Source organism: Rhynchophorus ferrugineus, unplaced genomic scaffold (assembly GCF_030347505.1).
Source record: "Rhynchophorus ferrugineus isolate W39M unplaced genomic scaffold, kcgeb_rfMv2 rfM3, whole genome shotgun sequence".
NCBI lineage: Eukaryota > Metazoa > Arthropoda > Insecta > Coleoptera > Curculionidae > Rhynchophorus > Rhynchophorus ferrugineus.
This window is the reverse complement of record NW_027472582.1, coordinates 47587369-47610873: the sequence shown is the minus strand read 5'-3', so window position 1 is coordinate 47610873 and position 23505 is coordinate 47587369. Positions and strand designations below refer to the sequence as shown.

At 32.4% G+C, this 23505-nt stretch overlaps 5 protein-coding genes across 7 annotated transcripts; 3 read left to right on the top strand and 2 right to left on the bottom strand.

The window, feature by feature from the left end:
* Positions 1-1720: 1720 nt before the first annotated feature.
* Positions 1721-2709, top strand: san (Probable N-acetyltransferase san). Its single transcript, XM_076401269.1, has 3 exons — positions 1721-1869; positions 1947-2276; positions 2332-2709. The coding sequence occupies exons 1-3, from the start codon at positions 1862-1864 to the stop codon at positions 2495-2497; spliced, it is 504 nt and encodes a 167-aa protein (XP_076257384.1). The 5' UTR covers positions 1721-1861; the 3' UTR covers positions 2498-2709.
* Positions 2710-2920: 211 nt separating this feature from the next.
* On the bottom strand, positions 2921-8223 carry Hsl (Hormone-sensitive lipase). 2 transcript variants are annotated; one of them, XM_076401235.1, is made up of 10 exons: positions 7673-8223; positions 7436-7619; positions 7305-7383; positions 6973-7254; positions 6612-6920; positions 6326-6535; positions 5924-6253; positions 5097-5386; positions 3853-3978; positions 2921-3798 (listed from the first exon to the last, which is right to left on the bottom strand). In XM_076401235.1, exons 1-10 carry the CDS (start codon positions 8044-8046, stop codon positions 3703-3705), a joined length of 2280 nt encoding a protein of 759 aa, XP_076257350.1. In that variant the 5' UTR covers positions 8047-8223; the 3' UTR covers positions 2921-3702. The 2 variants fall into 2 exon arrangements, with proteins under 2 accessions (XP_076257350.1, XP_076257351.1); XM_076401236.1 differs by having other exon boundaries at positions 5987-6253; positions 7673-8213.
* Positions 8224-8304: 81 nt separating this feature from the next.
* Naa20A (N-alpha-acetyltransferase 20 A) lies at positions 8305-9414 on the top strand. Its single transcript, XM_076401268.1, has 5 exons — positions 8305-8639; positions 8690-8805; positions 8861-8990; positions 9047-9183; positions 9237-9414. The coding sequence occupies exons 1-5, from the start codon at positions 8587-8589 to the stop codon at positions 9320-9322; spliced, it is 522 nt and encodes a 173-aa protein (XP_076257383.1). The 5' UTR covers positions 8305-8586; the 3' UTR covers positions 9323-9414.
* Positions 9334-11984, bottom strand: LOC143194444 (transmembrane protein 87A). 2 transcript variants are annotated; one of them, XM_076401244.1, is made up of 5 exons: positions 11658-11805; positions 11382-11601; positions 11266-11326; positions 10980-11083; positions 9334-10927 (listed from the first exon to the last, which is right to left on the bottom strand). In XM_076401244.1, the coding sequence occupies exons 2-5, from the start codon at positions 11478-11480 to the stop codon at positions 9677-9679; spliced, it is 1515 nt and encodes a 504-aa protein (XP_076257359.1). In that variant the 5' UTR covers positions 11481-11601; positions 11658-11805; the 3' UTR covers positions 9334-9676. The 2 variants fall into 2 exon arrangements, with proteins under 2 accessions (XP_076257359.1, XP_076257358.1); XM_076401243.1 differs by having other exon boundaries at positions 11382-11984.
* Positions 11985-12026: 42 nt separating this feature from the next.
* LOC143194443 (WD repeat-containing protein 26) lies at positions 12027-18420 on the top strand. The gene is made up of 10 exons (XM_076401242.1): positions 12027-12378; positions 12578-12788; positions 12842-12998; positions 13348-13532; positions 13784-14018; positions 14075-14234; positions 14294-14469; positions 14774-14952; positions 15009-15225; positions 16828-18420. The coding sequence occupies exons 2-10, from the start codon at positions 12634-12636 to the stop codon at positions 17008-17010; spliced, it is 1647 nt and encodes a 548-aa protein (XP_076257357.1). The 5' UTR covers positions 12027-12378; positions 12578-12633; the 3' UTR covers positions 17011-18420.
* Positions 18421-23505: the final 5085 nt, after the last annotated feature.

The window sequence follows — 23505 nt, the reverse complement described above, 5'->3', positions numbered from 1 at the left end:
TGAAATATTTAGTATTACTCTCCCAAAACATTAAAACCTATATAGATATACGCAGTTCATAACTGGATTGCGTAGATCATACAAGCTTTAAAACATATGTATGGATAATTCAGTTATCTTTCCAGATAATTAATATAGTTGCTGTATATTATTTCGAGTTCCTTCTTTTCTTTTTGATATATTAATTCCAACTGAATTTTGTATCTATTTTTATCCCAAGATATATATATATCATTGTTACTATATGGGATGATAATGTTATTCACGGTTACTATTATATATACAGTTTAATTTTATGTAAGCTCAGTATAATCTGATTTGTTTTCTCAATATTTAGATCTAGTTATCTATATTTTACTTCCAGTTTTTTGTTTGCTGCCTCGGTATAGTCTTGAATAGTAAGTATCGCAAAGTAATCAACAAATGTAAACATTTTCCATTTGTGATATAATACCCGAATATATCTGTTTTAATTCGTTTCATTATTGAATGAATTTTCTCTAAACCGGTCATTATCATCCATTGTGTCGCCAAATTGGGAAATTATTAAAAATGGGTAATGGCAGCATTATTATGTATCCGGAAAGTATTGTAATTGTAAAATTTTATTAAGCATGTTTACAGTTTCGTGAGATATAAGCCATTTGAAGGATAATGGAAACAACCTAAAATAAAAATGTTCATGTCTTATACATCGTTAGTTTTCTTTTATCCGTATACTTTTTTCCGCGCACATTTGTTGCAACAGTATTGTGAGGACAGGTAATCTCAACAAAAAACAGAGCTATAAGACCAACTCTATCTAGCATACCAGCCTCCTGGTTTCTTAAAGATATATGCCGCGGCAAGTATAAAAAACATAATTTTGCAAAGAAGATTTATTGAAATATTAGCTAAAATTTAAAGGCGTCGAAAAAGCAAACATTACCACAACATTCCAATGAATAAAGAATAAACTGTTTTTACTTTACTTTTTAACTATCTCTATCGATATCAGGCTCTAACTGAGCAAATGTATGAAAACGTGACTTCGTTCTCAAGATACAAGAGGTACTACTTAATAAGGTAACAGCCGACAATTTTCTGTAGTAAAGAAATAGAGTAATGGCATAATGAAACACTTCAACAATTATTTAAATCATTGCAAGTTGGTCTATCTATAATATGAAAACGTCTAACAATTTCTGGAATAATATACAAGGACTCTTACAAAATGACATTGAGAGATATTTTAAGTTAGAGTGGCCTGCTGCTTCAACGTGAAACAAAATATAAATTTAAAATTAATTTATTCCAAGCATAGTCATGTTTTTAGAACGAAGAACCTTCTCTAATTTATCTTCATTTTCATTTAAAATAAATTAAATATTATAAAATTGATTCATTTTACAAATTACAATTAGTATTACTGTCACAATTTTAATTTACAAATTAATTTAATACTACTGTTCTGTTGTACTCGAATCACTACAGAAGCAAGACAATATGTGTATATATATATATAGATTCCCCTCTTTATAGTAAAATGAATTTTACCCAGACTAAAATTTGACTTTTTGAATATTTTTGACATTTTCATCGCTGTTGCCAAATCCTTAATTATTTGTTTTACATATGAAAGAAAAATTAGTCTACAAAAATTTTCAGTATTTTACTATATTTATATATATGAACTGTATTAATTTAATACAAAATTAAATTAATATTTGAAATTTGACAACACAGATATTTTATAGATGGCGGTAAAAGGTTTACTATTTTCAGATTTGGTTTGAAATTGTAAGGTTCATATGTTTAAATCAGAAAAATTAGAAACCTACTATATTTCCGTTTATAATAAGTACATTAAACAAATATAACAATGACCAGGTACTATATATTTCTTTAATTAGTTTTTCATGCAGATTTACAATGCTTTAAGCTATAACCTAAAATTTTCTTCTCAGGGCTAATATAGAACTAGGTAATGTTACCCCACACAATATAAAACAGTTAAAAAAACTGAATAGTGTAGTGTTTCCTGTATCTTATAATGACAAGTTTTACAAAGATGTTCTGGAGGCTGGAGAGTTAGCTAAACTAGCATACTACAATGACATTGTGGTTGGGGCGGTATGTTGTAGGATTGATTACTCAGATTCATTCAAGTCTAAAAGACTGTATATTATGACCCTTGGATGTTTATATCCTTATCGACGATTAGGGATTGGCACCTTGATGGTGCAGCATGTCTTAAATTATGTGGAACAAGATGGAAATTTTGATAGTATATTTTTGTGAGTACAAAATATTTTATTTTCTTTAACTACTTACAATTTTATACAATTTAAGACATGTCCAAGTAAATAATGAAGGTGCAATTGACTTTTACAAGAAATTTGGCTTTGAAATTGTGGAAACCAAAGAACATTATTATAAGAGAATAGAACCTGCAGATGCACATGTATTGCAAAAAACTATTAGGAAGTCAGGACAAGCAAATGGAACATTAGAATAATTTTTTAGCAAAAGCCTCTACAGACTGTGAAAAAACAGTGCTATTTTTTTTAGTTTTACTATTTTATACAATGTTTGATCATATAATAATGATTAAAAATACAATTTCATTAAAGCATTAAATATATTAACACCAATATTGTTACCTATTGTTTGTAATTTCTTTCTCTTGTATTGTTATCAAATTTCGAAAGAATAAAGACTTGACTCAGCTATCATTTTTTATTAAAATATTAATTTAAGAGATCAAAACCTAAAATTCTAAAACTGAACATTTTAGATGTAATTTAATAATATCAAGAGTAAAACATAAATTAATAATTTCTGTAACTCGGCAAAAAAAATAGCTCTATAAGTTGCTATTATTATTTTATCTACTATAAAGGATTATCATATTCTTTAAAATAAATATAAAAATGCAAAATTTGAGTGTATATTTTATTTTATGAATGAACATTTTAACAGTTATAAAATAATAAGAATATTCATAAAATGCCAAGAAACATCTGCTTCTATACCATTGCATATCTACTTATTTCTGCAAAACCAGATAAAATATATTGTTTTTAAATAAGTAGTAAACTGAGTATTGTTTTATCCATGAGTAATAAAATAAATTAAGAATAGTATTTGCTTAAAAAAGTTTTAAAAATGAATATAATTAATATATCTAAAATACACAGTATAATATTAGGATTATTATTCAAAGTATTTCTAAATTTATTAGAGTTTGGTTCTCCTGACTAGACAGCAAATATTATTTCTTTTTCATAAGAATGTGTAAATCTCACTAAACTTGAAAATATTAACAAAATAATAAAACTATCTAAGAGTATTGCTGTATAATTGCTCTAGGCCTGTGAATAATTGTTAAAACTTGATAAAAAACCTCTTAATGAGATCCAACTTTCTAAATATTATTTCAAATAAATTATATGAAAAAAAGCACAAATTATTTTGGCACCAAGTTGAAGAAACAATAATAGTTAAAAAAAGGAACAGGAAAATAAATAATAAAACAAAAATAAATATAGCGAAAAGAACTTAACTAAGAAGTAATGTTTAACTAAACTTTGGGAACTTTAACATCCCAATAATTGACTCAATTTCGAGTTGACCGCCATTCAATATAAAAATAATATAATTATGGTACAGCTACAAAAAAATTTAACAATATATCAACATTTTCATAGATTTCATAGTTTCTTATTTATTTGATTTTATCGATTCTGGGTGGATATTTAACAATTCTTTCATCCTTTGCATACATAATTTAGAACCTTCATGAGCATCTCTTGATATCTAAAATAACAAACAGATAAAATAGGAATGTAGTTACTAATATACTGAACTTACCAAAGAAAAGTTTAGAAAACCATGTGGCAAACCCTCGAGTATATCCAGATGGACTTCAGTACCAACCCATCTCAGTTTTTTTGCAAAGGTTACGCAGTCATCTAGACACGGATCCATTTGAACGGTCTATAATCAATTGTTTATAAAATTTGATTAAAACATAAATCAGCACTTCATCAATGGATATTGAAATAGTATTAATAGCTGTTTTTATTTATATCTATATAATTATATTTTTCATTCAAAAATAGAGCCGAATCAGAAATTTATTTTCAACCAAGAATTGCTATCTATAATATATACTTTAAATGAGTTTTTCGGCGAGGCAACACATTACGCATTTTAACCGAATCGCTTTGTTTCTAAGATGTCAATAAGATATTTGAAGTAGTTCAAGTCCATTAACGTCTGATTTTAACAGCGTGAAATAAGTATTTAAAAAACCTATTCTTATTAATAGCTACAACACATCTTCAAACGCAAAATTTTAGAGGCCAATATCCGTGAACGAATAAACTTACTCAATTTCATTTCTCATTTCTTCTAGACTGACGAAGCCGTTGCCGCTGAAGTTAATTAATAATAATACGTTTGTTAATACCCTTATTATTATCAATAATATTTATTTAGTCATAGATTAAAAAATACTACACCCATTCATTCAAATTTTGTCTTCCGACAAAACCACGCTATTCTATTAGGTGGCTTTTTTTTAATATAAAACTAGTTCTATTTATTTATGAACACTTCTTTCAGTCAATACCAATAACAATACAGTAGAACCGTCAATAAAGTAAGAGTGATTTAATAAAAGAGATGGGTTTCTTATTATCTTTCAATATCAAGGCTATAATTTTGGGAGTCGTAACTCAGAAATTCCATGCATAAAAAATATTTTCATCTAACGAAGGGATAATGGTAAAGTTGGAAAAACATCCATAATCTTCCTGATTATCATTGAAATCCATAAACTAAGATATGAGTATTTTGATGATTTGGGTAATATGATGCTTTAGATCAGTTAAGAAGTCGTCCTGTCATCGTCCAAACATCGTTAACTGCAGAAAAATTTTTTAGCAACATGATCAAAATATGTTAAATTCTCTTTCACTCAACTTTCATTAGGTTTCCTAAATAATTTTGTCTACGTCTATGTGCGCACCAATAGCTTGTACTATAACTGTCTATGTCTATCTTTTAATTTACATTTAATAATTAGAGGCGTTAAACAATATATAACTCACGAGTATTTTCGTTGGAGGGAATTTCTTCAGATCTTCATCAGAGGCACAGTATGGACTTAAGTAGGGGTTATTTGGCACAGGGAAGCATAAATCGTCCCATAACGTATTAGGTTTATCAGTTTCCAGAATCATATCACTACCCCCATGTTCACCCAGCATTTTACTAAAATGACCTTTAATGTTTGATACAAATCCGAATAACTTCGTTTGGAATGAACTGTCAACTGAAGAAGTACAACTTTCTGTGTCTGCCTGAGGAACTTTAGTGTCTTCTGTTTCCGCATCGGCTTCTGAAATAACAATAATTGATAAAGTATTATGAACAAAGATAAAGATTTTAGTTCATTTTTCACTCACTAATATTACTAATATTCTTTTAGTAAAGATGTCAAATAAATTGTTTACGGGTTGTTTGTGAATAGCATACATAAAAGCGTTGGTTGAAAATTGAAATTATTCAGATACTAAATAAAGCCTATTCCTTAATGTGGACGAAATGACATTATGAAAAGTGGGATAAATTAACATACTTATTTTCTGGTTTAAACAATGTTTTACACATTAACTTTTATGGATGATGCTAAGAAGGGGCATTTCGTCAACAATCCATTGCGTTATTTGTGAAAAAGAAAACAATTTAAGAGAATGAACTATAGTCAGATGAGACAACTATTTAACTGAAATTGAATTCAATAAATATTCAGAATATCTTATTAAAACAATTCAGCTTTAATAAGGCAACTAGAATTGAAAAATAAATAATTCAACTAAAAACACATCAAAGCATTAATACATCAACTACAATATATGTATATTTAATATCATACCTCCCGCTGAACTTGTAGAATTATAGTACTTAGATGAGAACATTGATCCCAAATAGTCCCTACCTAATACATATTTGTGCACAATATCAGCCATGTACTTCTGACTTTTCTCAATTTCTGCCGATGTTGCATCTCTGTCATTTACATCATCTACATTGGAAGTAAGTGAGCCGTAAGTCAACGTATCAGAGGCTTCGGAAACTGGTGATTTGTGTGCTTGAAGCTCAGCTAGATCAGATTCGGAAACTTCTTCAAAACTGTCCAGGTCAGTCTCAAAATTTACAATAGCCCCGTTTGAAATTCGTTTAACTTCACTTGGGCAAGCATAAGCTGAAAAGAAAATGATACAATCTACATGAGCTTACACTATTGTGTAATAGCTGTAATATTTTACAGCAGCACCTTTTAAGCATCGCATTAGAAATCCAAAAGGAAGTAATGGGTCCATCATGCAGAGTAATCTTGCAGGAGAAGGCACAAATTTCACTAAAGTAGGCACGTATGCAGCAAACATTCCATGTGGTATAGGAATTCCAGTATGTATACATTTCAATATAACAGAAAATAGGAGATTCGCTCCAGCTGAATCTCCAGCCATTACTATTCTTTCACCTAAACCAAAACATATTAGTTACATATATATTATAGGTATAAATAGATAATATATTATATTATATATATATAATACCTGTGCTGCCCAAAAATTCATGATTTTTCAGAGCCCAACAATATGCATAAAATACTTCCTCTGTTGCTCTTGGGAAAGGAGCTTCCGGAGCTAAACTATAATCTATACTGAATATGGGTATATTTAGATTTTTTGCCCAGTCTCTCAAATAACCCTCATGTGATTTTGAGGATTGAGCCACAAACCCTCCTCCATGACAATGTATTAATAAACCTCTTGATGGTGCTTCTAGATTTGAATAACTTTTTGTACCTAACATGCCTTTTCTATTATTATAACTTATTAAACGAACCTGTATAGGTTTTGGGCCTAAAATATTAAAATGCAAATGACAAAATATTAAGTTAGTATATAGTCCTACCTAAATATGAAGTAGGAACAGGTACTTCAATTTCTTTTCCTTCCACTACAATATGTAATGGTTCAGGAGAAATATTTATAACTTTACACACAGCTACAGTGGGTGATACCACAGAAGGTAATTGATTCATGAGTTCACTTTCAGAAAGAAACCAAAAAGCTTTGCAGAAATCAACATCAGCATTTTGAGAAATATTTACAATTCTTTTTGCCCTTTGTTCTGGGTCGGTTATATACTTTGTAGTTGTCATAAATGAGCTAGTAGCTTTTGAAAATAGAGAACCTACAAAATCCCATGATTTTATTTAAGATTTTAAAGAATTTTCTATATACCTTTGCTATAATAGGCTTCTGAAAATATAGCCATGGATAGAGCAATGAATTGTAAAACATTTTTTAGGGAATCACAGAACTGCAAGTAATAACATAAAAAATGTTCATTAAACAGAGATGGTATACCTTGCCTGAAAACCCAAAGATCTACCATAAAAACAATATTGATTAACATTTTCACAGACAGATCTAATTTCTTCTAATGGTTTATCCTCTATGAACAAATTGCCTTCTTTCGACCACAACATCATAGTTTGTAAATGTTTAAAACAGGTACATAAACTTGACATCAATTGAGAACATGTTTCTAATTCTCTGAAATTAAAATTTTTAAATATTCACTAATGCTAAAATACAAATAAATATACTTAGTCAAAACAGTTTTTCTAAATAAAATGCTATTCTTCCTCCACAATATCTTCTGATTTAAATCAATAGCATAATTGACAGACATATTAAATATACTGATAAAACTTCTGTATCCATTTCCTGGAGTAGATTCATCTAAATCAAATTCAGAAACCCTACTTTCTACTTCGAGCACTTGTGGATATAATACATTCAATGTATCAATTATAGCCAAAAATGATATATATAACCTTTGTCCATTTTCACTGCTATCCTTTGCAAAATATTCAGCATTTTTACTACATAAATTTTTCAAAATTTTAATGTTATCTGACTTATTGTCGGTAGATTCATTAGTTTGCTGTGTATTATTAATCTTTTCAAAGTCCGTCATTTTCAATATTTTTTAATTTACAATAATAACTACTGATAGTGTAGCAGTTTATACTAAATAGAAGTAACAATATTCAAAAATTTCAAAATATTTTATCTAATGTTTACATTTACAAAACGATAAATATAGGTCAACCTGTCACTGTCAATAGAACATTCTTCAATGTATCCTTCTTTGTTGCTATCATGGTTGCAATTAGCACTGGGAACTATCGACAGAAAATAGTCGAAACAGTCGATAATAAAAAATAGTCAAATCAGTCGAACAAAAAATAGCGACTGAAACAGTGGCTCGTGACAAGGTGTTAATTATTATTCATATAGTTTAGTTAGATAGATATTATTATTCATATAGATAGTCGTTTTCACCAAATAGTTTCCAACGCTATTTGAAATCTAATGAAAAAAAAATTATCATCGGTTGCATATAGACTACAAGTATGCAACCCATTTAATATTTCTTACATTGAGTAACAAAGTTATCCAAGATTATGTTCTTGTGTATTATTTGAAATATAATAAAAAATAAAAACAATAAAAAATGACCACGTTAAGACCCTTTACTTGTGATGATATGTATCGATTTAATAATGTGTAAGTACAGATACAAATTAAGAATAATTGCAAAGTATTTCATCTTTCAGAAATTTAGATCCATTAACTGAGACTTATGGGTTATCTTTTTATATGCAATACTTGGCTCATTGGCCAGAATATTTTCAAGTAGCTGAATCTGCCAGTGGAGAAATAATGGGATATAGTAAGTATACGACCATTGTATTTCAACACAATGCTTATTTTTCCTTTGTCCTCAGTAATGGGAAAAGCTGAAGGTATAGCAGAAAATTGGCATGGACATGTTACTGCACTTACTGTATCACCAGATTATAGACGACTAGGTCTTGCAGCTACCTTAATGAATTTCCTTGAAGAAGTATCTGAAAAGTAAGTTACTTGTAATAATACATAAAGTAATACATACATTATTTTTGTATTTTTAGGAAAAGAGCATATTTTGTTGACCTTTTTGTAAGAGTCAGCAATAATGTAGCTATAAAAATGTATAGTAACTTGGGATACATAGTTTACAGAACAATACTTGAATATTACTCAGGAGATCCAGATGAAGATGCTTATGGTAAGTTTTAAAAATACTCCTTTGTGTGTAAAATGATTATATTCATGTTTTAGACATGCGAAAGGCATTATCAAGAGATGTTACGCGTAAATCAGTAGTACCACTTTCACACCCTGTAAGGATTGAGGAAGTGGATTAAAACATAATACATATTTTTTGAACTTTATTACATTTTAACAAATATTCCTAAAAAGCAAAAAATTCAATTAATAAATAAAATATAATTCTTCATTGGTATTGTTTTTAATATAGTTCTTAAAGCATATACATTTGGATACTTATATTGATATTATTAATAATGAAATCTAAACTTTGTCTAGAGGATATATTATTTATACAATTTTAGATATCATAACATATGAGAAAAAGTAATTTAATACATGGTGTTCACTGGGTAATTTTCTTTAAATAAATTAAGTTACAACATGACTTTAATAACACAGCTTTGTATATAGGAAAACATAATGCCTAGCAAATAAAGGAAAATGTCTTGTTACTGCATCTTTGACACTTCAAATCTTGTATTAACCAGTTCTTCATCAGAATCCAGTGTAGGTAGTGTGGGATCACTTTTGATATTTTCCTCCAACCACTTTAAATCGTCATCCACTGAATTTCTGGGTGAAATTTGATAATGCTGTTTCTGATGCATTCTAACTTTTACACCATATGCATCATTGACCAAATGTTCCTCTTCTTCATTATCATCAGCAGTATCCAGTAATGGGACAAAAGCATATATTTGGTTGTTATTTGTGGGGCGCCATAGTATCATAATCACTAATAGAATGCAGGAAAACAGTATATGCCAAAAGGCTTCCTCCAGCCATATATCTTTCCACACAGTAAGACAAGTGACAAAATGATGCACTTTTAAACAATACAACATGAAAATGACTGATGCAACAACAGAAAAAATTAGCGTATTTGTAAAATGTCGGTATAAGGACAATTTGGCCTCATTCCTACGAAGACGTAAAGTTCTTGTAGTTGCTACCAATGCCGAAAATATCCACCAACAAATCGCTGAATCTAATACTGCTAAAGGAACAGAGGCAACCAGCAAATCTCTATTTGATTGCGATTTAGCCTTAGTGATTCGGAGATATGATTCTGAGGCAGCTAGGAAGAAATAAAGAATACCCACACCCACTACTCTATGCAAAGTTGAACCAAGCCTAGGTTTTACTATTCCAAATCCTAAACTAACTACTATGACCAACATTCTAGCTAATGTTCTTTTAGCACAAGAAACCCATTCTGCAAGGATCATAGCTCCTTGAATCTCTACACCTTTGTTATTGATAACTTGATATTCAGCATAAAAAGTTGCTTTTTCCAACATGCCCAATAATATAACACCACCAATCCAGAATTGTACTCTTAAAAGATCTCTCCATTGTAAAAATGATAAAACTAACCAGATAACTCCTAATAAGATGTAATAAAGACACATAAAACCATAAAATGGTAATAGAGGCCAATCTACTGCTGAAAGATATCCATAGTCACTTTTTATTTCGATATGTACATGAATTAGTAAGTCTGAATTATTACTAGTTATGCTAAGACCCAAGACATAGACTCCATCATGACTGAATTCATGTAAGGGGTAAATACCCCCTCTTGATGTTTTATTTGATACTACTGTACCTTCATGTAAAAATATGTGATCATTGCAGGAATATGTGTCAACAGAATGGTAAACTTTGGAAGAATTTGTTGCTTTATTTGTAGTGATAATCTAAAAATAATTATTTTCATTATTAAAAAATACTTATAACATAAAAACCTACATTATTAAGTTCCAAATATGTATCTTCCGGATCCCAACAAGGTGACTGCAAAATAGCCAGGTTTAGGTTTACTTTAGAATCTGATACTAAAGTTTCACAATTTACTGAAATCAGATTACATAGATAAGACTTGCTCATAACTGATAAAATATTAAGAACAGTAATAGATGCCAGGGGGTCCAGCCCGCCATAAGCATTTGATTTCTCTTATAACAAATCTTAAATAAGACTGATATTAGAGTGAAATCAAAATACTGGATCTGCTACTGACTTGAGAATAACTTACTTCCTATATATAATTCAGCTCCTTTAAAGACATTTTTTTCTTGAAATATGGGTCTGGAATTCTACAAAAAATATGGTAAATTCTATGGCTAAATTTAAAAGAATGTTTAAACTTACAGGGGTAATGGTAAAATCCCATTTGCCTTCTTCCGATAAACCATTTGTATTAGTAATTAAAACAGAAACAAGTAAAAGTATTTTTGTTGGTAACTTCATAATATTAATATAAATTTGAACAATTTGTGTTTTACGCCCGTTTCACTATAATAACACTTTAACATTTTTCATAATAAAGCATTGATAGTGTACACGTAAAATTCGGAGATTTTTCTAATATCTAAATATAAACAGGTGATATATGTCAATGATAAGCCAACGTGTATAATCAAATACTTGTGAAAATAATGTCTCTTATGAAAATCTGTTTATAAAAGTAAAATAAAACAATTTAGATGATATTTTTACTTCTAGTTCGCTAATTCAAGACCGTCCAAACAAATAGATATTTCAGTTTTCTGTCATTTTTAGAAATATTTTAAATAGAGAGATGGCGCGGTCAATTTTCAAGTAAAAAGTCTGAAAATTGAAATTTTGTTATAAATAAATAAAATCTGTTTCAAACTATATTGACGACAAAATTACAGTACACATATTTATATGATTTTACTTCTTAATTTAAATGTTAGTCATTACAACATCTATAAATAGTTTTCAAAAATCATGGAGCAGGTTTCTCTATACGACTTGCGCGTTAGAATATTTGGACATTGACAAATAAAAAGGCGACATTTGAGGTCAACAAAACACTAGCCAGCTGTTTGGAACTTCAATCAGCTATTCAGCTGATGTTTGTTTTTAAGCTAAAACGTTGATGCATTTTGTGCAATAGATTGGTCAGAGGGTATTTTTAACTTTTTCGACGGTGTTGTTTTCTCGAGGATGTTTCTCGTTTCGCTCGCAAGTTCACCAGTTTTCTAATGACGTAATAAGTAGGAGAATTTAAGGAAAACAAAGAACTTGCATTTTGCAAGTCAGAAGTTGTCAAATCTGGAAAGTAAGGGGTTTGATCGGACTGCCAAAATAACTCTGGATAGTGATTCGTCGGGCGACGACGGTGAGACTACTTCGTTCAACCATTTTGTGTTTTGTTTATCACACTTGACGTTTTTTCATTTTTTATTTCCAAATTTACAACTCTTCATCTAAAAACTTTGTATTGTAATTAATATTTTTAATCATCTAATTTTTAGTTCATTATTATTTACCTTTATGTAAATTTGGGATTTCAAACTGGATACTGTTTAATTTTAAAGGTGGTTGTGAACCTCCGCGTAAGAAAATCCGCAAGCAATCAGACTCCGAAGTTAAAATGCAGCAACAAGTGAGTAATGGAGTTATTGAAAATGGGGCATCTTGTTCGACAAATGGCCATGGGGACACCACCATTAATGGTGTTAGTCTTAACCCTTCTGCTCAAGAGATTGTCAGGATAATTGGTCAATATTTAAATAATGAAGGGCTTAGGTATATGATGAATCACAATATTAATATTATGCATTAATTTCTTATTATTATAGTCGTACCTGTGAGGCTTTAATGACTGAATCTGGTTGTCGTTTAGATCACCCTGCAGCTACAAAGTTTAAACAACATGTTATGGATGGAGACTGGTCTAAAGCTGACCATGATTTACAAGAACTTAAACCATTATTAGGACAAAATAATCATATTATGGTAAGAACAAAGTAACATAAGGTTTGTGTTAAATAGAAATGTTACCATTCATGTTAGTCAGGGATTTTAAACAGAAAGCAATATATTGCATTTAACATGCTAGTTAAGTGATGTTCCTAAAACATTTACATACATTTTAGATAGTTCATTAATTTTTTGAGATGACTTGCGATAATCTTAACTTGCAAGTCAATTTTAATACATTATTTATTAAAAATACACACACAACATAGCATATAACAAAAATTTTCTGATATTAACAAATATATATTTTGTTTTTAAGTTAGAGATATATTATTGCTTAGCTGCTCATTATTTATTTTATATTACTTTTTACTGTTATTTTTAGGACATGAAATTTTTACTATTAGAACAAAAATATTTGGAATATCTTGAAGATGGCCGAGTTTTAGAAGCCCTTCATGTATTGAGAAATGAACTGACTCCACTTCAACACAATACCAGTAGAGTACATCAATTATCTAGTTTTATGATGTGTTCAAGTATTGAAGAGTTACATGAGAGGACACAATGGTAAATACATAAATTAAATATTTTATATATTGATATTAGTAATTGTCTACTCATGTTTTACATCTTTTTTACAATCAACAAATTATTGTAATGGCAATAGTTTATATTATATGAAAATATTAAGAGGAGATAATTTCATAATAAAACTTCTATTAGTTTCTTCTATTAGACAATAGACACAGTTTAAGTTTTGTTGAATTTGATGAGTATTATAAAATATTAATAGTTTTTAATAATGTTAAAATAAATAGGAAAGGGAAAGGAGAGGAATCCCGTCGAACTCTTATGGAAAAACTACAGTCCTTTCTTCCCCCTAATGTAATGCTTCCTCCTAGCAGACTATGTAATCTTTTAACTCAAGCACTAGAACTGCAAGCTCTTCGATGCACACATCACAATACAAAAGAGACAATATCTTTGATGAACACTTCATTACTAGTGGATCATTGTTGTTCCAAAGACAACTTTCCCGTACATACCGTTCAGGTATGTCCGGACGCTCGTAAGTTCCTTTTCGCGACCATGAAAATGTTTTCGTTTAGGTTCTCAATGATCACTGCGACGAAGTGTGGTATTGCGAATTTTCTCCAGACGGGACGAAACTAGCCACTGGATCCAAGGACACCAACGTTATAATTTGGGACGTCAATCCGGAAACCTGTAGGTTAACACTGTACAAAATTTTGGAAGGACATAACTATGGTTAGATTATTTTAATCAGTGTATTATTTGGTATCGTTTTATTTATTATCGTTGAACAGGAGCTGCATACATATCATGGAATCCAGATTCAAAACATCTGATAGCTTGCGGGCCAGAAGAAAGTCCGGAAGTTTGGTTGTGGGATATTGAAACCGAAAAGTTCCTTAAAGTATCACAATCACCAGAAGATGCCTTAACGTGTTGCGCATGGAATAAGGATGGTAGTAAGTTTGTGGTAAGTGTTTATAAATAAATAACTACTTCACTTTGTATTTTCACTTAAAAAATCTACATTAATGAAACCAACTATGAACACGGCACATAAATCGTGGATTTGTGTTTAAATTTATGACGGTTTGATTTATGAAATTTGTTAAAAAATTATTAAATTATTTTTCCCTAACCCATTATAATTTATTAGACTGTAAGTTTTAAATGTTTCAATCATTCTGAAACACAATGTTTTGGAGCACCGAGAATTTTCGAAAAATAATTTCTAAATATATCAATATTATGTTTAGACTATATAATGTTTACAGGTGGGTGGTGCTAGAGGACACTTTTATCAGTGTGACATGGAGGGAACGGTACTCGATTCCTGGGAGGGTGTTAGAGTAAACGGATTATGGTGCCGAAAAGATGGTAAAACGGTATTAGCCTCAGATTCACACCATCGTATACGGGGTTATGTCTTCGAAGATCTCCTCGACCACCATATGTACTCCTATTTCATTTTAAAAGGGTGCCATTAATAACTGAGCTTTATTGTTTTAGTCTGAAAGAAGATTATCCTATAATGACGTTTACTGTAGACAAAAATGATCGGTTGGCATTGTTGAATGTCGCCACACAAGGAGTACATCTCTGGGATCTAAATGATAAATGTCTGGTAAGGCGATTTCAAGGGGTAACCCAAGGTCATTTTACTATACATTCAACCTTTGGAGGATGTAACCAAGATTTTATCGCTAGTGGAAGCGAAGATACTCAGGTAATATTTAACGATGAATATTTAGTTATAAGTATAGTTAGTCATAATAGAAATTTATTATATCGGCTTAGTAAAATGGGCATTTTGGTTTTTATAGTGTGAAATAGAACTCATTATCTATAGGCCAAGAATAACTTACACTCTCATAAAAATTTCTACCTTTTGTCAGCAAAAATAAATTACATTTTATCAATAATTAAGCAAAAATTTAATATTTGTATAAAATACATCTTTCATTTATAATTTTTTATAAATTTATTTATAAAACCACCACCGAAATTTATTTATTGACAACTTAATTAATAATTGTAATAATTAATTTTTATACCCAAAATAAATCATATATTTGTCAAAACTTATAGCGATGATGTTGATGAGACTACTAACGCCTTTGATAGCTAAAAGAATTCAAGGACGATGGCTCAAGACACACGTTTTTTTTTATCGCTAATCATTGACACTATTGAAAGGTGACATCTTATTTTTTATTTGGATAATTATTTAGTAACCTATAGCGTCTACTTGTAAAGTTTAGAATAGGAGAAAATCAGCAAAAACAGAAATACTGTGCAAACTATCTAGCTTCTGTCTCTAGAAAAAATAATATCTTTCAACGGCGACAGTAACACATGGCTTCCGTCAGCGGTAAAAAATCGCCGTGTCTCAGACTAATTAATCGTAAGTTTTCCCGGACAAACCTAACTAAAACCAGTAAAAAACTTGGAACGATCTAGGATTTAATGATTTAATTTGAATGACAATGCTTTATGAGACGACGCGTTATTGTGCTATAAAATCACTTTTCCGTGTCTTGAGGACCATTCTGGACGTAGAGATGAACAGTTCGTAAAACACCACGCCGCTTTGGTCCAACCAAACACGGAGTATCACGTAGTGCGTGGTGATCAGACTGATTTCTTAGAATATATAGCATTTGTATACCAGGTGTATCGGAAAGTCATTACTGTTTTTTGTTGCGATCAAAACTACTTTGCCTTGGAGTCGATAAACGTTCGATTGATGTGACACCTATCTTCCCATATTTAGGATTTTTCTTATCGCTTGTAATGGGTCGCTAATAATTTCTTGAGAATTATTGCTTTCTTGTTTTTGAGTTTTGGTTCGTCCTTCATCCAATACCTCCTGCAGTTTCTCATCTTCAAACTTTTTCATTCTACCAAAACGTTCCTTGTCTTGCTCATTGAAATCACCACTTTCAAATTTTTGAAACCACGCCTCACATGTTTTTAGTTTTAATCTCAAAGTTTAGGCCATGCTCACCGTAAGTTTCTACCAGCAAATGATGACTTTCAGCGGCTTTTTTCATTTGATTAAATAAGAGAAGTAATGCATGCGACAGATGTACGCAAAATATGACATGTATATTTTTGAGGATTGATGTTAGTAGAATAAAATGACATGTGTAAAATTTTAACATTGCATACTTAATCCTAGTGACATCTGTTAGAAAAACCGGTAATGACTTTTCGGTACACCTGGTATAAACAATAAGGATTTTTGCCTCCTATAATTTTTAAACATAAAGATATGTTAAAATAAATAATTAACATAATCTGTTTGGATATTGTTCTCTCTTAACAGGTATATATTTGGCATATCCGTAACGAACTGCCCATTGCCACTCTGCAAGGTCATACTAGGACTGTCAATTGTGTGGCGTGGAACCCTATTCATCCGCAGATGTTAGTGTCAGTGTCGGACGACTGTAGCATACGCGTGTGGGGCCCTAAGGACAAGTTACCGAAGCCAAGTGGAGTTAGCTAATATTGCCAGCTACTATAACAATGTTCGAATACGAAGAGCATCGTCTCTATTTATTTCAAATCGCGTTTATTTTGTGTACGCAAACCGTTAATCGTTAAATGGTATATTACTTTTCCTGAGTAAAAGTTCTTTTATTCTCTATACAATTTCTACACTTCAGTTTAAATAATTCATTAAATGTACTATATGATTTATATTATTAAAGTAAACTTATTATATTTTCTGTTTTGGTCGCATATATCAAATTAAAGAAAATAAAAAAATACATCTTTTGCTCCTTTAATTAGTTTTCGGCATTAAGTATACCTTCAGTCATATCCTTTATCATATAATTTTTTGTTTTTTCAAAATTTCTAAAAATAATTTAAAAATGAATATGGTTTGTAAAAATATATTTTCTTACATTTACTAATTTAAAAACAATAGCGAACAAAAAATAATTTGCTCATTTTTAAGTAGGATTTACAAGAAAAGTATAAACAGTTTGGCAGCTGGGTACTAACAGAAGATAACCAAGTGTTCTGTTATGTATAATAAAGTATATAGAAATATATATTTGAAGTGTAAATTGTCGCAGGGAATTTGCAATTCTAGACAGACGCACTGTATGAAATATTTATCTAAGAAAATCAATACAAAGTAATATTCTGTATTATGCTGTCGTTAAAATATGCATAGGATAGTTTTTTATTGTCAATATAATGGCGACATAGCCATTGGTGTATAATGGTCACGATTAAACTGTCGTTCCCAGTTCACATAAGCATGACAGAAGAGTGCTCTTATGTTTTGTAGTTCTCATATTATGTTAATGACTTGTAAGGTTCCGAGGCAAATTGTATCTCCTTTTAACGCCCACAGAGTAGTTCAAACGATAACACAAGTTTATTAGAACCATTTAAAAGAAATATTTTATCATCCATTAATATCTGTAAAGAAATAGAAATCAAAGAAAAAAAAAAAAATATATATATATATATATATATATATATATATATATATATATTGATATATATATATATTGATATTGAAAAATGGTATTTTATCAGGGAAAAATTTAAAATAGCATCCATAATTATTGTTTACTTTCTTTATGAAAAGGTTAACACTTCCTGATAATTTTTTCAGATTTTCTATTTTTTAAGTTTTAACTTATATACATTTAGATAAAGTCTCGTTTTAGGAACACTGTTTTATGCATGCTATCGAATTAACATAAGCGAAAATTCGAAATTAGTTATATGTTATAAAATTTTATATAAATTTATTAATAGATACATTGAGATGTAAGTGGATACTATTTTAGATTTTAGAGCGTGTTAAATTAATTTCAGTTATGAAAAATACTTTATAGTTTTATTTACTTTGTCAGAAATTATATAAGAAATAAAAACATTGATGTATTTGCTATCTGTTGTGTTTTATTGTATTATTTGAATGAATGAATATTATCTATTCACAGTATTCATTCTACTATTGTATGGTATTTAACTTTAAATTATTTAAAAAACTAAGAAATAAACGTTATAGACATTTAAAATAAGTATCATTTATAAAATTAGATATATTTTTTAGAAATTGAAGTTGTTTCAACGGCAGATATAACAACAGGCATTCTTATCAACAAATCGCCTTAACAATAATTGCTTATATATATTATTAGAACTTAATAGTTTTCAACTCAATGACGCTGAACTCGTACTTTTCTGAGAAAAATACATAACATCTCAAGTTCAAAATGTCCGTTTTATTCTGGAGGTTGCGTAAAGAACATGCAAACGTTTCGATTTGTAGCTGCAAAACCCACAGTATAATAACAGTAATGCAGAAGAATGATTTTTTCTTGAAACTATTAGATAATTTTCTTTTACCGAAATGTTGATATAATGTGTCATATCCTTTGTAAGATTATTTTTACGCGTTAATTTCGGTAAACTTGTAGTCATCTTTATTCACAGAGAAAATTTAGATTAAAATTATTCTGTCTTTATTTGAGATATGCTTAGCTTAAGCGCAGCTGCGATTTGACGCCGTTGATTACCTTATATAACAAATGACGGTGTTTTCCCAACAATTGCCGAAAATACCCATTAGGCTATTTATGAAAGTGGGTTGGGAGAATAGGTTAAACTACTCGCGGAATAAATCGTTGCTACAAAAGCTGAAATGATTTCTTAGAAATAGTGAGAATACCTAATATTCATTATCAAGATCTTACTTTGGAGTTTTTTTTCACTTCAGATAAAGATTTTGGAGATATAACATATTAAAAAAATTGAATATTTCTTAACGGATACCTTCATGCTAGTCACTGACCAATAGATAGGTTTCATGAAATATTAATATATAGTACCAGTAGATGAAACTATTTAGAACCCACATTGTTTTGACGTACCTTGATCTATTGATTTTGAAGCATTTTGTCAGTTTCCTGCTAGCTGTCGAAAAGAATGGTTGTGTCCGGTCTGCTGAACCTACCGGCGCTTCCGAGAATTTCCCGAAATTTTCTCTGAGACGGTTGATCCGTTATCACGCTTCCACCAGTGCGTACGCAAAAAAAAACTAAAAAAAGCAGCTGAGAATTGCTCACCGAAGATTTAAAAAACAAAATGAATACCTGCGAAAGCAGATAGCTGAAGTGAAAATATTCGCCCAAGCACAGACAGACGCCCTGAACAAATAGACGGAAAATCTGGAAAGGAGCGAAAAGGCTTCCGAAGACAAAGGAAAAATAAAAATTCTCACCACTACAATTACAGATTTTATTAAATATCAAAAAGATGCCATGGAAATAAAGACTGCCGCTGCCACAGACACCAGCTAAACCAGCACAACGGTCAAACCAAACTGACCACAGATTTCAAAAGACCTAGATTTCACCTTGGCGGGAAAAAAGAAGAGAGGGTCCATCACTCCACCTCAGGAAAGCCAGCTGCCAAAGGCTGACAACAAGGCGAAACAGGCAACTGCTTCCAAATCAGAACCCATGCCGGCCATTCAATCCACCCAATCAAAAGTCAAGGCTAACGTACAGCCTTCGATTACTAAATTCGCCACCAGACCAGTGCAAACCAAGCCGATCACCAGGACAGTCCCACAGCCATCACCGAAACAAATCACCACCAGACCAACCCAGCCTGCGCAAGTAAGTAGCCAGGCCACTAATCAAACTTTAACCCCCACAGCAAAAACAGTGCCAATAATTTCGGCGACTGTTTCTCAAACTCCCTTAAAAGAAAAAATTCCACCTATAGTGCTTCGTGACAAGAATAGGTTCATGGAGCTCATTACAATCTCCAAGGCACAATCAATTGATATTATCACCCGAAACAAAAAGGAGGGCATTCTCTTATTACACACAAGCGACGATTACCGAAAACTCACCACCCTGCTCGATGAAAGGAATTATCCTTACCATTCCTTCTGTCATGAACCTCTCTTCGATCAAGGCTTCCATACCAAATTTGTGCAAAAATGGAGATTGAAATCCGGGATAGAACTACCAATTGTTCAGGTAGTTGTCCCTCGCGAAGAGCGATAATATGACCAAACTCGGCGTCATTGCAGTGAAGGTCGAGATCCAGAGGTGAATGGCCAGCCAGTGCAGTGCTTCAACTGCCAGCTTTTCGGGCATTCCAGCTCGTACATTCCATTCGTACGTACGTATTCCATCGTAGCTTTAAGTGATCTGAGATCTGGGCTACGGTCTTGCCCTGCCAGATGAACCCACCCATCACCTCAGTACAGCCTCGCAAGGCACAGCAAGAGTCCTTGATTTCTTTATTCTTCAAGACGTAAATCGCCCTTCCGAAGTTCGAGTCCTTGACGAACTAGTCTCTGATCACCGTTTAGTCCTTTTCAAACTCGGAAACTGCGCCACCACTCAAGTCCCACTCACAAGATTCAGGAATAAAGACCGACTGGAAAAACTACCAATCTCTTCTCCTGAATCCGATCCAGATCCGAAAATTAACACTCCAGAACAGCACGAGGAAGCAGTACTCAAGGTAACTCGTGATATTTAGTCTGCTCACGAATCTGCTACAGTCGAAGTTTCATCATAACCCCAACCGAGGAGAAACAACCTTCCCGTTTCTCTTAAACGTGAAATTAGCATCAAAAAACGGTCTATGCAGATTAGCTCGATACACCCTCGATGCTGCAGACAAAAGGGAGGCAAACAAAGCATGCAAGGGTGTAAGGGTGGCTGTCTCGACCTGGCGAGCGATGTAATGGTATTCATTTCTCGCTGATTAAAGACTGGATGGCCCCCCTTCCTTCTGGTGTGTCTACACAATGTCATCCTCCCCCTGAAGTCAGCGGTTACAGGAAATTTCGCAGTCACTGACCAAGAAAAAGTCGAGCTCCTCGCAGAGACCTACGAGGCTCAGATGAAATGCCTCCCACCCGCAGAGAACACTAAAGCTAAAGACAAAGACACTGTCATCAACGAATCCAACTTCAAAAGACCAGTAACCCCAGCCTTTCTTCTCAACCATTTCGTGTCTCTTCAAACCAAAAAAACTCCAGATTTCGACGGACTATCAATTACTCCGTTAAAAAAGCTCCCACATAAGCAGCTCGCGGAACTGGCAAACATCATTAACTTCATCATCAGGCGTCTTGGAAACACGCATATATAGCGGTTATTCCTAAGAAAGGAGCAAAATCATCTCCATCTGACTACAGGCCCATCAGCTTTCTCTTTCTCAAGTCTTTCACAAAGGAAAACAACATCATTCCTGATGAACAATTCGGCTTTCGCGCTCATCATTCATTCGTCCATCAGGCTACCCGTCTGGCCGCACACATCCATCACTCTCTTGGCCAACGTAAAAAGCTTGGAGCAGTCCTTCTGGACCTAACCAAAGCCTTCGACAAGGTCAGGCATGACAGTTTGATCGCAATATGCTCATCAAGTCCTATCTATCGGACAGATCTTTCCAAGTCAACACTTTCCAGTTGAAAACAAATCTATGCTGGCAAATCTAAGGTTCCCTGCTGGCCCCAGCCTTATTTAACCTCTTTATTTCAGATCTGCCGAGAAAAGAGCACATTGACGTCGTCTTTTACGCTGACGACACTGTTTTCTTCACAGCTGCCAAGTTCAAAGTTACAATTCATGAACGTTTACAGAAGCAGCTTTATCATGTGGTCAAGTGGTTCAAATTCTGGAGGTTACAAATCAACCCCCTAAAAACCCAGGCCATCATTTTCCATAAGAAGCTGTTACGCACTGCGCGTCTCGCAACTTAAGATCGACACCGCAATAATTCCATGGCTGGATAACGTCACGTACCTAGGTCTCCACTTCGACCGACGGTTCGGTTGGCACTCCCAAATCTAGAAAGCAATCCAGAAGGGTTCTGGGATAGCAAATCTGCTATCTTCTCTGATCTGCCTTTCTAGCAGACTTCCCATCACCATCAAATGCTTATTGTGCAAGATTTTAATCCTGTCCGTACTCCCCTACGGATCTAATGTTTACTTCAAGTTTGTTACACCCAACCAGGTGAAACGACTTCGAGTTTTCCAAAATAAGCTCCTCAAGAGAATCTTAAACTGACACTCCAGAAATCAAACAATTCATATCTCAATCATTCCACAAACAACAACTCAGCCCAAGTTCTTCTGAAAACGCGCTTGTTCGCGAGCTGGTCGACATGCTGGGAGCTTAGCACTGCGTCACCGCTAACCTCCCCCCTTTTCCAGGTTGAAACGACCTCATCCGTCGCTGCAGTCATAACTTTTGCCCCCATACGACAGTATCCAGTCGTGTGTTAACTCAAGTTCGTGAATCAATAGAATCGCCGAGTCCTCGTGCCCAATGACGGCTGTCCAATCAGCGGGTGTCATATCCCTAAATTTAATGCGGTAGCAGTAGCGATCCACAGGGATCAACTGTGAGGCGGTTTCGGTTTAGTGTAATGGTAAGCCCAGAGGAAGTCCCACATAACCCGGTCCAACTTATCACTCCAGGGCAAATCTCCGCGACTAGGTATGCGTCATGCATTCCACCGCCTGGTTTTAGGCCAGAACAAGAAAAAAGCATTTTGTCAAAACTTTGACAATGCTATATAAAAACAGAATTTTTTTTCTCTGAGCATTCCACAATCTGCCCAATGGGCAATAAGTATTTGATGATATGCATGTTATACAATGACATGTAGAAAATCGCTTCAATAAGTAATCTCTTATACAAACTTATAAACTACTATTATACTTAATTTAATTACTATTCTGTTATTCTAAAAACTATTGTATGTGTCTATTAATCAGGTCCGAAACGTTTTAACCTACGCACTGGCATCACGCATATTTAATTATTTGACAGGTGCATTCGGGTGCACTGATATTCTTGCAGGGTATTTTACACTGGCGCTTCGGTTCACACTCGTTATGATTTCCAGGGGGATATCGTGCTGAATTAGGTTGTTACTGGCATAATATGACCGATGGCACGTAGCACTTTATTTTGGAATATCTAAAGGATTG